This window comes from Terrapene carolina, unplaced genomic scaffold (genome assembly GCF_002925995.2).
Source record: "Terrapene carolina triunguis isolate 2854851 unplaced genomic scaffold, T_m_triunguis-2.0 Scaffold449, whole genome shotgun sequence".
NCBI lineage: Eukaryota > Metazoa > Chordata > Testudines > Emydidae > Terrapene > Terrapene triunguis.
In genome coordinates, this window is record NW_020664800.1 from 806,394 (window position 1) to 819,559 (window position 13,166).

General features: G+C 51.3%; 1 protein-coding gene across 1 annotated transcript in view; it reads left to right on the forward strand.

The window, feature by feature from the left end:
• Positions 1-13,166, forward strand: part of RGS3 (regulator of G protein signaling 3) — a 198,025-nt gene that overhangs the window by 47,527 nt on the left and 137,332 nt on the right. Inside the window, exon 9 of the mRNA XM_026658479.2 lies at positions 6,706-6,787. Within this exon, the coding sequence (XP_026514264.1) occupies positions 6,706-6,787 (82 nt within the window). The remainder of the gene's footprint in view (positions 1-6,705; positions 6,788-13,166) is intronic.

Genomic DNA, 13,166 nt, shown 5'->3' on the forward strand with positions numbered 1-13,166 from the left:
AGATGCTCATCTGCACAGTAGCAGGGCTGAGTGAAAGGGCAGAGACCAGCAGGGAGGAGAGGAAAGTCTGGCGTTGCTGAGCAGGGGATTCAGAATGGGATCGTGAAATGAGTGGGCCTGTGATGATTTCTCACACACAGAGACGAGCCAGAATTCCATTTGCTATATACAACAAAGCACAATGGGCAAGTCTTCATGAGAGAGAGCGCAGTGTGTGTGGCTCCTCTGTGGCAGGTTGTGTCTGAACACAGCATGGTGGCTCCTTTTGCAGCCAGGAAGGGGGTCTCCTCTCTGTTTAGGCTCTGTCCACACTCCAGCATATAGGCTGATTTTGTAAGCAGTTAGTGACTCTAAACGCAATTGGTGTCTTCATGCAGCATGGTCTGTAGCCAGGACCCATGGCAGCTGCAGGCCTAGGGTCAGCACTCTGTTTTGTTGCTGTGTGAACTGGACCCCTGGCCATGTAACCAGGCTGCTTGGCCCCCCTCCCTCCATTCTCTATGTAGTAGGACATCCCAGAGTGCACTGTTACTGCTGCGGTATGTGTGTCTCCTGGGCACTCTGTCCCCTGCTGGGGTCTTATGGGATGGGGTCCAAATTTCCCAGGATGCACTGGTATGTACCTAGCTGGGTGGCGTGGCAGGTGTAGGTGCAAGGCAGAAAGACTCCAGCGTGGACTCAACGCCCCACCCCTTGTGACCAGGTCAGATGCAGGGCCGGCTCCAGGCACCAGGCAACCAAGCTGGTGCTTGGGGCGGCACCTGGAGGGGGGGCGGCGCGGCGCTCCGGCCGCCGGGGAGAGCGGGGCCACAGCCGGGCTCGCCGCCCTGCCCCTGGCGCTCTGGCCGCCGGGGGGAGAGCTGAGCCCCAGCCGGGGCTCCCCGCCCTCTCGCCGCCCTGCCCCCGGCGCCCTCCCCCCGGCCGCCGGGGGGAGAGCGGAGTCCCCGCCGGGGCTCGCCGCCCTCCCCCCGGGGCGGCCGGAGGCTTTTTTGCCTGGGGCGGCAAAAAAGCCAGAGCCGGCCCTGGTCAGATGGGAGAATTGCAGCTGGTTAGAGTGGCTGGAGCTGCAGTGTGGATTGGGCCATGAAGGTGAGATCTGTGGGAAACAGGCCATGAGCGACGTGCGCTCCATGGGGAAGCTACCTGACAATGTGGGGATGTGCCTGTGCTTCCCTGCACGCGTGCTATGGGGTGGTGCTGGAGAGCCCGGAGGCCATGGAGAGGCTTTGCTCTAGCTCGGGGAGAGGAGTGATTCATTCCAAAGACTTTCAAAGGAGCCAGAGCTGTGTGACTAGACCCGGAGTGGGCAAACTTTTTGGCCTGAGGGCCACATCTGGGTATGGAAATTGTACAGTGGGCCATGAATGCTCACGGAATTGGGGCTTGGGGTGTGGGAGGGGGTGAGGGCTCTGGCTGGGGGTGTGGGCTCTGTGGTGGGTCCAGAAATGAGGAGTTCAGTGTGTGGGAGAGGGCTCTGGGCTGGGGCAGGGGGTTGGGGTGCGGGCTGGGTGGGTGAGGGCTCTGTCTGGAGGTGTGGGCTCTTGGAGAGGGGCTGGGGATGAGGTTTGGGGTGCAGGAGGGTGCTCCGGGCTGGGACCAAGGGGCAGCATGGGGGTCAGGGCTGGGGCAGGGGGCTGGGGCGTGGGAGGGGATTGGGGCATGGGAAGGGGTCAGGGATGCAGGCTCCGGGCGGCGCTTACCTCAATCAGCAGCATGTCCCACCTAAAGCTCCTACGTGGAGGCATGGCCAGGCAGCTCTGCATACTGGCCCGTCCACGGGTGCCACCCCTGCAGCTCCCATTGGCTGTGGTTCCTGGCCAATGGGAGCTGCGGGGACGGCACTTCGGGCGGGGACAGCGTGCGGAGCCCCTTGGCTGCCCCTACATGTAGGAGCTGGAGGGGGGACGTGCCGCTTCCTCCGGGAGCTGCGCGGAGCAAGCCCCCGACTCCACTCCCTAGCAGGAGCTCGAGGGCCGCATTAAAATGTCTGAAGGGCCGGATGTGGACCCTGGGCCGTAGTTTGCCAGCCCTGGACTAGTCCGTGCTACGCTGCACTGAGAGGGCCCTTCCTGCGGACACCTGCTGATTTGTCTGAACATGCTGCGTTTTCACCCTACGTCTTTCCAGTGGATGTTACATTAAATCCTTTGCCATCTGAACGGGGTGCTTGAGACTGAGGCCTCTTGATTTATAGGAGGGGCAAGGATGGGAAACAGCAACACAAACACAGGGCCCACGTCGGAAACTGGGCCCAACCGGCCCTGTGATTGATCTGTGCCAAATTCGCCTCGCTGCTTCCCTCAGCTACATTCTCAGTTATTTGTTTTAAACCGTAGGTTGAGCTAGACAAACCAACCCAGTGCCCTTTCTCCCTCCCTTCCTCTCACATAGGCAGGGTTTAAATTCAGCCGGCGCTGGCCGGAGTGGAGCTCCCTCCAGTAAATATTTTCAACCCCCCTGGAGTTTTTCTAGCATGGTGGGGGGATGGGTGGCTCCGGGAAATGCCCTGTAAGAATGAACACTGTCACAGTCACCAATGACCTGAAAGATGGCGAACTGGGGGAGGCGGAATGGCGGCTTGTCAGTCAGCGTGGCCCCAGGCTAGCAGGGCTAGACACTGCCGAGCCAGTTTAGTTAGTGACTTCAAAGCAAGCCCTTTGTGTTTGTGCAGAGCTGTCCTCTGCTAGTTAAAATCCCTCTCACCCACTTGTGTTTGGATTTCTGTGGCAGCCACTAGGCCACGCTGCAGTGACAGTGACTCCGGGGCCTCGGTTTGGTTGGGGTTTGAAGCCTTGCCTCACTTCTGCCCCGTGGAGGAAGCTGAAAGGAGCTTTCTTCTTGCTTTGTTAAGCTGCATTCTACAGGGGTTCCTTGGGAGCTGCTGCTGCAGTGTGCAAAGAGGCCATGTCACACAATCCAGCTTTGCACTCTACGTCTGACTTGAGTCAGAGTTTTGCTGTGCCTTTAATTCTGAAATTAAACCATGGGTGCCACTGACCTCCAAGCTTTGGGTCGTACTTCCCCCCCGCCCCCTGTAAACACAAAGCAGTATTGTGCGTGTGTGTTCTGTGAAAACAAATTCTTCCTTGGTTTCCTAAAGCAGAATCACTTTTCCTCCCGTATCTTTAAACTAGCGTACGAGATCTTTTTACTGAAGTGAAGCTTGTGCAGCCGAGGCCTGTGAAATGCTGCTTACACATCCTCAAAGTGTTTGTGAGAACCTTGCAATAACAAAGTGCTCTGTGCTGCTGAAGAATGCAGCAGGAACAAAAGCCACATCAACAGAGAAGGGACTAGGGAATACTGAATAGTTGACAGGAATTTTAATATAAAACTCTCTCTCTTCCTTGTCACTTGGAGTTTTCAGGAAGCCCTCTGTCTTATCGGAAAGCGGCATACAGCACAGACAGGGGCTTGGGAGGTGAAAGGTGGCTTCCTGCCATTCTTCTCTAGCGCTGGGTTCCCATGGGCGGTCATGCCAGTTTCACTGTGGCTTGTTCCATGCTGTTGTGATACAAGGAGACCAGGATTCCTGCTCCTTTGAGGGATTTAATTTCTATGGGCTAGCGGCAAGTTTAGAGCCTGCAATCATGAATCGCTTCAATGGACTCTGCAAGGTGTGCTCAGAGCGGAGATACAGACAGGTCTGTGGAACCTAACCCTAATCCGAAGGCAAAGTGAATCCATCTGGGGGGTGCATGTCTGAGTTAGGCATATGTGCTTGTGTGTGTTCTCCCCCTGCTGCTCTGGCTGTGTGTGTCAGGTTATTTCCCGTGTATTGGTTTGTCAGGATTGTTTTGCAAATGCCATTATAGCAAAGATCGTGGAAATGCTCGGCAAGTCGGCGTCTGTGTATAAATGATCTCTGTCTGCGTACGGGCAGATCCGCAGAAGTGTGGATGGCCCCATGGTGGGAGCAAACATTCAGCTTGCACTGATGGCCTGAGTGTTAGTGCTCTAAGGACTTGGTGTGTCCCGGGGAAGTGCTAAGCTGAGCAGTAGTGTCCAATTTACCATTCATTAGTGGAGCGGAGGGCACTGCAGATCCTTCCTTGTGTTTATCAGGAATGCATTAGGGAGACAAGCTAGTTCCATTTGACACTGATGGCTGCTAGGAAAGAGTCTTGCTGAGCGTTAGAAAGGAAAGTTCCAAGTTCTGTCTGACCGGGTTTGTCCGTGGCTCTGTCTGTCGTAGGGTATTTTTAATGGTGTAAATGTGGCTGTGTAGATGAAGCTGCCTTGGCTCCGCATTGCTCTGCAGTGGGGTCATGGCTCACTCCCAGGCAGACTGAGGGGTCCCAGCCCCTTTGTTGAGTTCTCCTGTTTACCCTAGTTCTGAGGCTAGGGCTGGAGTTGCGGGATCGTGTATATGTGGCACTGCACTCCCTTCAGTGCAATGAATTAGTTTCACAATCTAGATGCGAAGAAGACAGAGCAGAAGGAGTCTCCTTGGTTAAACATGCCCCATCCAGTCTCTGGGCTGGATAAAGGCAACTCCACTCCGCTCTGCATGTGGCGATGGTTTACTATGACTCATGTCTTGGGCCATGTTAATTCTTGGTCTCCCATAACCATTGAAATCTCCCCTGGCTCCTCCCCCCATACCAGGGGTGTAGAGATCTGATAACTCGGTGCCCTCTAGGGTACTGAAGTCACACGCCATCTCTGCACCCTCCTTCCCGGTCTGGGTTCACACTTGTCAGCCCTTGTCTGCAGGGGCAGACACACAGTGCTGGTGCCAGCTGGGAGCTGTAGCCCAGACCCCGAGCTCCAGTGTTTTGATCACTCCATCGTGAAGAACAGAGCTGGGTTCCTTTTTCAGTACTGAAGATCTGTGCTCAGCTGCTGGTTCTCTTGATGCTACATGAGCAGAATTGACTCCAGCTCACTCTCCAGTTGCTGGGCTGGCTCTTTGGGGCCAGCAGGAGAAATAACGTGTCTCTGCCAGGGAAACCTGCAGATCTGACATGCAGACTCACCCACAGGACAGAGTAAGACGGGGCTGTTTTCACCCTGTCCCTTTGTGTCACCATCCCCACGTTTGAATGGGCTAGAGGGGTCGCTGCTGAGTGACATAAAACCCCCATCTCCCTTCAGGGCTAGAGTGTTTCTGTCAGTGGTCAAGGGGCAGAGGTGGGGATGGGAAGCCAGCAGGGCCGACGAGAGGGAGGGAAAGCTGGTACAAATTACCGGGGCCTGGCGGTCCGGAAGGGAGCCCGGGGCCCGGCTTCCCCCCCCATCGTCGGCCCTGTTTAGCCGGTCTGCCCTTGCTGGGGGGCCCGAACCCGCTCTCGGCGGCCCTGGAAGCCAGTGCTGGGGTTCCGTGGTGTGGGGCTGTCCCAAAGAGCTGCTCATTGAGCTCTGGTCAGGACTCCCAGGCCTAGAAACCCCCTCTGCTGCTCCGGCCCTGTGTTCAAGCTACGTGTAGAGAAGAGTCAAAGCTGAAGAGCCACCACCAGCATTTTGGCCTGTTTGTGACCCACCAACCCACAAAGCTACCCAAGGCAGTGGGCTGGGCCTGCTCTTGATGATGCTAGTGGAAGGAAGTTTGGGTTCGGAAGCCCACTGCCATGCTAGGGAAATGCTGGGAAACAGGGCGTGTAGCTCGGCAACTGGCTACTATTGTGATTTCATCTTCACTTTATTAGAGCAAAAGATATAAAGAGGCTTGGATTAAATTCTCCTCAGTCAGGATCTGTGGTTGCTTATACTGGGTCTCTCAATGGGATCTGTCCTTCTGGCTGTTTATTTCCAGAAATCATATGGGTCAGTTGGTTCCCCCCACCCCCTCCTTTTCAGTAAACCAGGAAACGTGACAAACGTCTCTGAAATAACATTTATAGGAACTGTGACTCTGAGCTCCCGCTGAAAGCCAACCTTCAACAAATGAACTTCACTCTATTCATGAGAGCTCACAGCCTCCAGGGTCAGTGTGGCGAGGGGAGCCTTTAGCTTGTTTCCTGAATGCTGATGGAAAAAACCCATTAACACTCCATCCCTTCCCTTCAGAACTCCTTTCAGCCATATCCTACTTAATGAAAAAACTTTAGCAGAAAATAATGTGTGAGGCTTTCAGAGCGTCTTCATTCCAACTGCTTTACAAATATTAATATACTAAGTCTTGCCACAATCCTGCAAGGTAGGGAAATGTCATTATTTACATATTACATAAGGGAAACCGAGGCACAGAGAGTTGCTCAAAGAAGTCACACCGGAAGTCTTTGTCAAAGCCAGGAATAAAATCATATCTCCTGGTTCCCAATCTTCTCCCTTAACCCATCCTTCGTCCCACCTCTAGAAGACTCCATTGGTTATCAAGAGAAATTCAGGGGAGGGGAATTGTGTTATCTGCCTGTAGTACAGGATACACAGCTCACCTGCTCACAGATTGCAATGCCAAATTTTGGGTGATTTGTAAATGCCCTTTTAAATGCCCTTGGCTGCAGTCCAGCGTCAGATATGTCAGCTATGTCCTGGCCGTCTGCAGTAGTTTATGTCCTCCTACAAAGGGAGGACTTTTATACTGACAGATGTTTGTTGTCTCTGAACAGTCCATCCATCCCTCTCCAGTTGGCTATACAGATGCTGTTTTAATGTAGGCATAAAAGTCCTGGGGCTGTGCATGAGCAAAGTGCTGGGTTCTTACTGGTCACACACAGTAGCTGCCTTCCTGTGTAACAGGATGACTCTGATGTCTGTTTTCAGATTACAATCCCTCGAGGAAGGGATGGGTTTGGCTTCACAATCTGCTGCGACTCTCCAGTCCGTGTGCAGGCTGTAGACTCTGGTAAGAGAACAACCCATTTTTATACATCTTTTATTGTTGGACTGACTTGAAAGGGACTCCCCGGCCCCCTTTGCTTCCCTGTGTTTGATCCTGTCTTAGGAGCCTCTCAAACCTCACAGAATTTTCCTTTTCTCTTGAACAGTTTCTTTTAAATGTCCCCTTTTTGCCTCTAATGAGGCCAGAGGCCAGCGTGGCTGTCTCGTTACAGCACTGCCTTTGCTCAGCGCTGTAAGCTCAGCAAGAAGGTATTTCGGTGTGACTGCTGGGCACAGGGACTCCTGTGCCATTTCTTGGTGTTTGACACAAAAATGGTGGCAACTAGTTTTTACCTAATTGCTCATCGAGTGAGTAAAATTTGATTATGTAACGAGTACTCCACAGAGCCAGATATTGGGAGAGAGCATTAATGGCCTGGTCCAAAGCCCATGGAAATCACTAGGAGTCTTTCTATTGACTTCAGTTGGTTTTGTATCAGTCCCTTCATTTCCACAGCAAAAGTCAGGAAATGCAAATGTTAAGTGGAAAAGCCACCTTAACTCTGCCCCTTGTGCTTATGCCTCACAATACAGTGTTTAATGCTGGGATCACATACAGGTTCTCAAATAGGACAATATACCATTTGTGCTATGTGTGGCATTCTGCAGTGTTTTGGTGTCAGTCTAATATACGTACTAGTACTGGCTGAGAAAGGTTCCCCCCCCCACAAAACATTTAGACAAAAACTATTTTATATGTTTTTGTTGACATATTTCGACAGAATTTTTCATTTTTTTGCCCAAAAAAAAAATTCCCAACAAAACCATGAATACTGAAAATTGTTTGGTTTTCAACAACCGAAAAATTTCAGTGGGTCAGGCAAAATGTTTTGGCTTTACTGAAAATGTTTGCCAAACAGGCCAAAATATTTCAGGTTTCAGTTGTCCAAAACTGACAACATTTCACAAACCGTGGGATTTGAAAACGGACGCACTTTGGGTTCTTTTTATTTGCGGTCTTGTTGAGCGTTTATGGGACATGTTTTCGAGCTTTTCTCCAGAATCATCAGGGTGAGAAACGTATTTGTCTCTCCCACAAAACTGACCTGGAAATCTAGTTTGCTATCCTGTACCTGCCTCCTGAGGTAATGAGGAACCCAAATCTCATCTGCTTTTCCCGCATGTGAGTAACCGGGTCCTGGGTGTGTCTGAGGAGGTGAAAGCGCATCGCTGCCCCAATCCCAGGCCAGGCACAGCCTCCTGCAGCTGGGATGCAGCTTGCATCTCCTCCATGACACGGCTCAGCATGGGGGCTGCCGGAGCTGTGTAAATCCAGATCCCAAGGTGCGCTCCCTGCTGCATGCTGGTCTCTGCAGGGCTGATGTGGCGACTCCTTCCCTGGAGCACTGGGGGTTCAGAGGCACCCCAAATGAGTGCTCTGCCTGTGGTCCCCACCCCAGTGCAGGCATGAGATGGTGCCGAGGGCATGCTGCTGGCCCTCCCAGTCACAGGGGAGTTCCCCCCACGAGAAAAGCCATGCCTGTCCCGGCTGGGGAAAGCTGGCAAAAAACGATGACTGCTTCTGATGGAAATAATCAACACCTGCTTGTGAGAAGCTAACCTGCCAGCCCACCCTGAGGAATGCCATAGGCCACAAATAGTCAGGAAGCCAACACTTGATGCAGGAAACCACCTGTCACTGCCCCACCTGTAACTTCCCATTCCTTGGCAAAGTAATTGAGAAGCTAGCAGCAGCCATGCTTCAACAGCAAGTCTGCTGCATCCTGATGCTTTGTCATTGGGCGTCAGAGCAGGGACAGCCACACTGGCGCTAAAGAGAGGCTGTTCTCCTGGCCATGGATGTAGGCCCCATGTTGGTGCTTCCATGTCGTGACTTCCCTGCAGCTTTCAAACCAATTACCACAATGGTCCGGTCAGTGTGGGGTGCAAATCCAGACCAGTGCATGGTTGTGTCATCACCTGCCCTGTAACCCTGGCCACCTCACAGTGCTTTGTTGCTGTAGCTCTCAGACTGGGCTGCTCCCAGCTAGCCTGCCAGCGTGCAAGTCACCCCCTGAGTGTCCATGTGCTAGACGGCACTGGTTCAGCAGCTCTGACCCCGTCTACAGCCCCATAGCGACTTCCACCAGTCTTGGTTATATCTGGCAGGGAGACCCTCACGCACTCCGAGTCCCGAATTTGCCCAAAGCCACGTGCTCTGCAATGTCCAGCCCTGTCCTGGGCAGATCAGAGCTTTAATATGGCTTATTTGTTCCTCTAAAGAGACAAAACCACATCACAGCTTATGAACCTAACTGGGGCGAACACAGCGCTGAGTTGGTTTATAGTAAAATAAAATATTATTAACAATTGGCCATAGGTTAAGTGCTGCTAAGTAAAAGGAATAAAGTTAGAAAAGGTAACAAGCAAATACAAGTGAAAACATGCACCTAAGAGTCTAAAACGTCACCTAGCAAGATACAGGCTTTGTTCAAGATGGGTTCTCTCACCAGTCCTTCTTCTTCCCCGCCGTGGCTGACTTTCCCTCAGCCAGGACCTTCCACAACAGCACCAGGGGCTGGTTTCCCTTGTCTTCTTAGGTGAATGATCTTTATCTAAGCAGGTTTCTCACCTGCATTCAGTTCCAGAGACTTCAAGCCCCCCCTCCCCTCTTGGTTGAAGGACCCATCTTTCTCAGCTTGTAAGAGCTCTAGCCTCTAGTGATGGATGCCTTCTCTCCCCACTTATATCTCCCAAAGGTCAATGACCTCGTGCTGTTCTTCCCTTCCTGTGGACTTCCCATCCCCCGTATGATTTCGGTATAAATGAGGCTTCCATTGTTTGAGTCCATCATACTTGATTTACGTAGGAGACAAGTAGGTAGCTGTGTCTGGGCAGACTGGACAGCAGAATCTCAACGAGCATCCATAATTCCTCCTCTAGTATCAGTACAGACATTTTACCACCAGCGTGGTACAGGCATCCATAAAAGACCTTCCATGATGCACTAATATTGTATTCAATGAGTTGATTCAATTGCTTATTATTTGAGATTTAGACTCCCCTGTCTTTATAGCTCCGATAAAGTTTCTCTACCTTGCTGGGGCCTAGCTAGGCAGTCTCTTCCTCACACTTGTTAGCTGGAGAGCTTTGTTTAGCTGGTATGTCAGTACATTCTCATTGTCTTTCAAAGTACTTCGGAAGTAACTGCCCTGTGGAGAAAGCTCGGGGCTTTGTTTAGAGTGAGCTAACTCCGGTGTGACTGGCAAACACATTTTAAGAATTACAATTTCAGTTTATGTCCATAACTTTGCATCAGTTGCTTGCACCTGAATGACATGATGCTGTGAATACCCAGTGAGTGATGAGCTTTCCAGTGACAGGTCACATGACACCTCCTAGCTACAGATGATAACAGTAGTGAGTTGGGGTATACTAGACTGGTCAGGCCAGCTGATATCAGGGGGCCCCTTGACCTCTGCCCTCGAGCTGTTCATAATGTCCCAGGCTGCTAACCTGCCTATGTGACATAGTGGGACGGATGGCACTGCACTACAATGGCTCCACTTATTGCTCCAGCAGCCCCAGAGAGTGGAAATGGGCAACTGCTCCTCTTCTACAAACCCCCCCCCCCCACTTGCAGGTCCCCCAGAGTAGCCAAGGGCAGCTGGTACAAACTCCATCTGGGCAAGTCCAGAGTGGTGGGGGTTGGAAAGGAGAAGTGCTTAGACCTGGCTGTTGCCATCCTCCCCTTCCATTGAGGGCATCTGCCTCCATTCATCCAAGTAGCATGGAACGTGGGGCCCTGTTTGACTCAGCTGGAGCCTAAGAGAGAAGGTGGCGTCGGTGCATCGTCCACCTCCAGCTTGCTGGGAAGCTTCCCCACTTTGCTCAAAGGATGGCCTGGGCACGGTGGTCCATGTCTAGTTTCCCCCAGACCATGTCAATGGAGTTCACTGTACCCAGGGCTCAGTGTGGCTGCCATAGAGACAGTTGCTCATGCAGAATGCGGCATCCTGTTCCCTCCACGGGACCCAGCTGGGCTCGTCAGCATGAGTGTGGGTGGCCCCGTTGTTCTCTAGGAGTATAGCTGACAGCTGAGAATGTGTCGTAGGGACAGCCAAAGAGCCAGACTGAAGTGTCCAGAACTGTAAAACTGCTGGAGAGATTGTCTTCAAACATGGCTCGCGTTTTCTGTCTTACTCAACAGCATGGACAGTAAAGGAACCAAGTGTGTCTCTGGTGGAGCTGCATGGCAGTTGGTCAGATTTCCTGGGTAAACATGAGGTGTTTGGAACTTGTGTGTATATTCACATCAATGGCTGTGTCACTGGGGTACCAGGGGGGCCACACTGAGGTTACTTAATTAGGGCAAACTGCAAAGAATGGGGCAGAGAATCTCCAAAGCTGGTGGTCATTCCAATATTTAGATCCATCAAGCTAGCGTGGCAAACCCAGGACAAACAGCTACAAAGGGGGGTAGTAATCAGTCCCAGGGGGTTAAAAAGGCCTCTCCCAAGCCACTGAAGAGAGAAAACCATGGGGAAATAAGGTTCAGCTGGGCAAGGAGTTACTAGGGAACTAATTAGGTTCAGCTGGCTCCAACTGCTTGGGACCTTTTTAAACCCTCCCCTGCGTGGAAGGGGGGGTGGGAGAGAGAGTGAGAGAACCAGGGAAGCTGCCAGTAAGTTAGGAGCAGCAAGGCTCTGAACCCTTCCAGCAAGGAAGGCCGCACTCTGTCCCCAGAGGGGAAGACAAACAAACACAGGGAGCTGACTGAGGGAAGGAATAGCCAGCCCCTGTGCTACCTACAGGGTTTTGCTTTGCCCAAGCCTGGGTCTCCAAGGCTAAAAAGGACTGAGCCTGCCAAGGAGGAGGAGGTACTTTGCCACACTAGTCACAAAACAGCTTCTATAATACCTTACTGGTTACCCAGAAGTCAAAACACAGTTCCCTTAAAGCAACCCACCCTTGGACTTCCACCCAGACACCCAAGTCAAATATGATGATTACTGAAAATCTTATTCATCATTTAAGAAAGTTCTACCAATCCCAAAGGATTGGGCACATTACCCACCAGTTCAATGACTGTTTCCGATCTTACCGAAATACACGTGTACAGCCAATTCCTATTAACTAAATTAAAATTTATTAGAAAAGGAAAGAGAGAGAGTATTGGTTAAAAGATCACTATACATACAGATATGAATACAGTTTTATAGTAGAGATGGGAGATTTAGTGTTGCAAAGCGTTCTTGGATCAGACTTGAAGCAGTGATGAAATAAACTGCTGGCTTGTTAAGTTGGTTGGTCCCAAATGATTGGAAGGTCCTCAGTCCCTTGGATAGAATGCTCCCATTAATATAAGTCCATAGTCCAGAGGTTTGAGCAGGAAAGTGGCAAAATGGAGGTGTTTCCAGGGCCTTGTATAGCTTCTGCCATGTGGAGGGAAACCCATTGTTCTAGTTTGTGGAAAATTACAGATAACAAGATGGCGTTTGGAGTCACATGGGCAAGTCACATGTCCATGCCTGCTTTGCTTTGTCATAGCGGAGGCCATTACCTGTACTCTAGTTAGAACATTCCTATGAAAGTCTGTCAGTTGTGGATAGGCTTCTTCCGTGATTCACTGTGTTTGCTGACGAGCAATCAGCTGGAATACTTCATTCACAATGGGCTGGCCAGACTGGTTGCAAATTACCCTGTGGTGCTATCACAGGAGCAGACACGTTTGAGCTACAGATACAGAGTCAATATTCATAACTTCAGATACAAAAATGATACCTGCATACAAATAGGATAATGATATTCAGCAAACTGTAACTTTTCCATTGGTGCCTTACTTGACACAATTTGTACAAGATTTGTTGCAGTTCTATAACACTGGTAGCAACAATGATCTACATGGTTACCTTTAATCAATGTCACAGGCTGAAACTGTAGTGAGACTGTAGCATGTGCATTTTACAGGGACGTGGTGTTTGACTTAAACAGGCACCCATAAATGACACTAACCTCATGGTATGCTTCACCCCTTGTTGGCCCGTTGCACACACATCTCAGGCTAGCAATGACTGTCAGTTATTACAATCTGATGGCTTGGTGCTGTCTTCTATGTGTAGGAGATTGAAGGTCTCAGAAAAGTTCCTAGTGGACATATATTTTTATCACATCAACAAGCTCTGCCATTGACACTATTAACTCTCACTGGGAGTGGCTGGGGGGGGGGGGGACCCAGTAGGTCAGACACGATGCTCACAGGGTGAGAACAGAATCTGGGCAGTAAGGAGGAATGGGGTCAGTACGGGATCTGGGCAGTAGGGAGGGAAGGGACAGGGGCAGTACGGGATCTGGGCAGTAGGGAGGGAAGGGACAGGGGCAGTATGGGATCTGGGCGGTAGGGA